This window comes from Terrapene carolina, unplaced genomic scaffold (genome assembly GCF_002925995.2).
Source record: "Terrapene carolina triunguis isolate 2854851 unplaced genomic scaffold, T_m_triunguis-2.0 Scaffold249, whole genome shotgun sequence".
Classification (NCBI taxonomy): Eukaryota; Metazoa; Chordata; order Testudines; family Emydidae; genus Terrapene; species Terrapene triunguis.
The window spans coordinates 728,079-730,148 of record NW_020664600.1 but is presented as its reverse complement, the minus strand read 5'-3'; the positions used below and the strand labels follow the sequence as shown (position 1 = coordinate 730,148).

The following is a 2,070-nucleotide window of genomic DNA, read 5'->3' as shown; positions in this document are numbered from 1 at the left end:
GGGGGGGGGGGGGGGGGGGGGGGGCGGAGAGAGAGAAGGGGGCGGCCAGGGCTACAGCAGGGACGCTGCCACGCGGCCCCTCCCGCTGCGCCGCCTCCTGCTGCCTGCCGCGAGGGCTCCGCTCCGGTCGGCGGGGAGGGAAGGAAGAGGACTGCCCTGCAGGGCGCTCTGGTTCTCCGCACCGCTGCCCCCTACAGGGCGGCCGGAGCGGAACAAGAACAAAAAATAAAACAAAACAAAAAAAAAGGCGTCCGTGCCGCCCTAGGATTGGGCAGAATGCCGCCTCCAACAATCTGCCACCCCAGGCACCAGTTGAGCAAGCTGGTTCCTGGAGCCGGCCCTGATTACATGGGCCAGGCCAGGGCCTCATGGGCAGCCCAGCAGGGGACGCCCATGGGACATGCAGAGTGAATATGGCCCAGTGCCCATCGGGCAGGGGTGTCAATGGGGCTCAGCGGCCAGAAGTCCCTACGGTGCTTTCTGGGCGTGGGTCCCAGCCTGGTGCGGGGAGGGGAGAAGGTGACAGGTTTGCTCCCCTTCCGCAGGTTCAAGGAACGTGGAGCTCATTGTGGGCTCTGTCCTGGGAGCCATTTTCCTCCTGATCCTGCTGCTCTCGATCCTCTGGGCCCTGCTGTGGTACTGCAGACGGAGGCAGTGCCAGCCTGTGGTGCCCATCGAGATCAGGTGACGCCTCTGGGCTGGGGGAAGAGGGCGCTGCGGAAGGGAGGTGGGGAACAAGGGGGAGGGGGCAGGGAAAGAAAGGGGGTTAAGGAAAAAGAGGGGAAATGGGCAGAGCTTGGAAGAGGCTGGAACGATAGAGTGAGACCAGGGAGGAGGGTGCCCGAGGCTCAGGGTGACGCTGTGACCCGAAGCGGCTGCATTGGCACCCAGAGCGACCCTGCATGCGCCCTGAGGACGAGCAGACTGTGGGCAGGCTGGGCCCTGGCACAAAGCGAGCCGGCGGAGGGGGCCGGGTGCTAAAGGGACAGGGAGGAGTGACCTCACGCTGCCTATCCCTGCCCACAGAGACCATGCCCCTGCTGGCCCATGCAGAGGTGGTCACCTGCACCCCTACCACGGCAGTGCGCAACACGTCAGCTACACGCCGTGCCAGAAGTAGCGCTCCCAGGGGTGGGGAGGAGAGCACCCCCTGCAAGCAGCGGGACTCCCAGCTACGCTCCAGCTCCAAGCAACCCAGGAAGCAAGAACCTCCCCGCTGTGTGCCCAGCCCCACGGCTCCATCTACCCTCTGTGCAGATCCAGGGAGCTCCGACGCTGCTCCTGTCCACGGGAAGCCCATGAAGAATCCCAGCTGCTTCGGGGGCATCCCCATGATGGCGCCGACGCAGGGCAGGGCTCTTGGGCTGAGCCCCCAGGGCAGTAGCAACATTCAGGGACCCAGCGCTGACCTTTGTGCCTCTTTCACAGGATTGCTGAGCCCTTTCCCCATTTCCACCCGTGGGGAGTGGGAGAACCCCTCACCCGTGGCATAGCCACCCCCACGGCTAGGGAGACTCCTTAATGCACACAAACAAGGCCTAGAGCTGGTAATACTCCCCCCACAAACACACACAGTGGGGTGAGCTGTATCACGACATGTCAGGACGTGTGTCATGACATGATGCACCCAGCACCAGCCGCACACAAGTATGGAATGTGGTGGGGGAAGGGCAGACAGCACCCAGCAACCTGGGAAGTGCCCCTCTACAGCTCAACACCTTGTTTCTCTAGGAGGCCCTGGGGTTTGCACAGCCTGTCAGGGTTCCAGCTCGAATGAGGGACACACCTTACTCATGGGCCGGGTGATGGGGGCAGGTGGGGAGGGGGCTCTCTGGGCCAGGGATGATGGGGAGGGGGCTCCCTGAGGCTTGGGTGATGGGGTGAGATGGGGAGGGGGCTCTCTGGGCCAGGGATGATGTGGAGGGGGCTCCCTAGGGCTGGGGGCGATGGGGTCAGATGGGGAGGGGGCTCTCTGGGCCAGGGATGATGGGGAGGGGGCTCCCTAGGGTTGGGGGTGATGGGGTCAGATGGGGAGCGGGCTCTCTGGGTCAAGGGATGATGGGATGAGAT

At 64.4% G+C, this 2,070-nt stretch overlaps 1 protein-coding gene across 1 annotated transcript in view; it reads left to right on the top strand.

Annotated features, from left to right (window-relative positions):
- VSIG8 (V-set and immunoglobulin domain containing 8) overlaps positions 1-1,120 on the top strand; it is an 8,336-nt gene extending 7,216 nt beyond the window's left edge. Inside the window, exons 6-7 of the mRNA XM_024210532.1 lie at positions 546-684; positions 1,027-1,120. Coding sequence (XP_024066300.1) covers positions 546-684; positions 1,027-1,120 — 233 coding nt within the window. The remainder of the gene's footprint in view (positions 1-545; positions 685-1,026) is intronic.
- Positions 1,121-2,070: the final 950 nt, after the last annotated feature.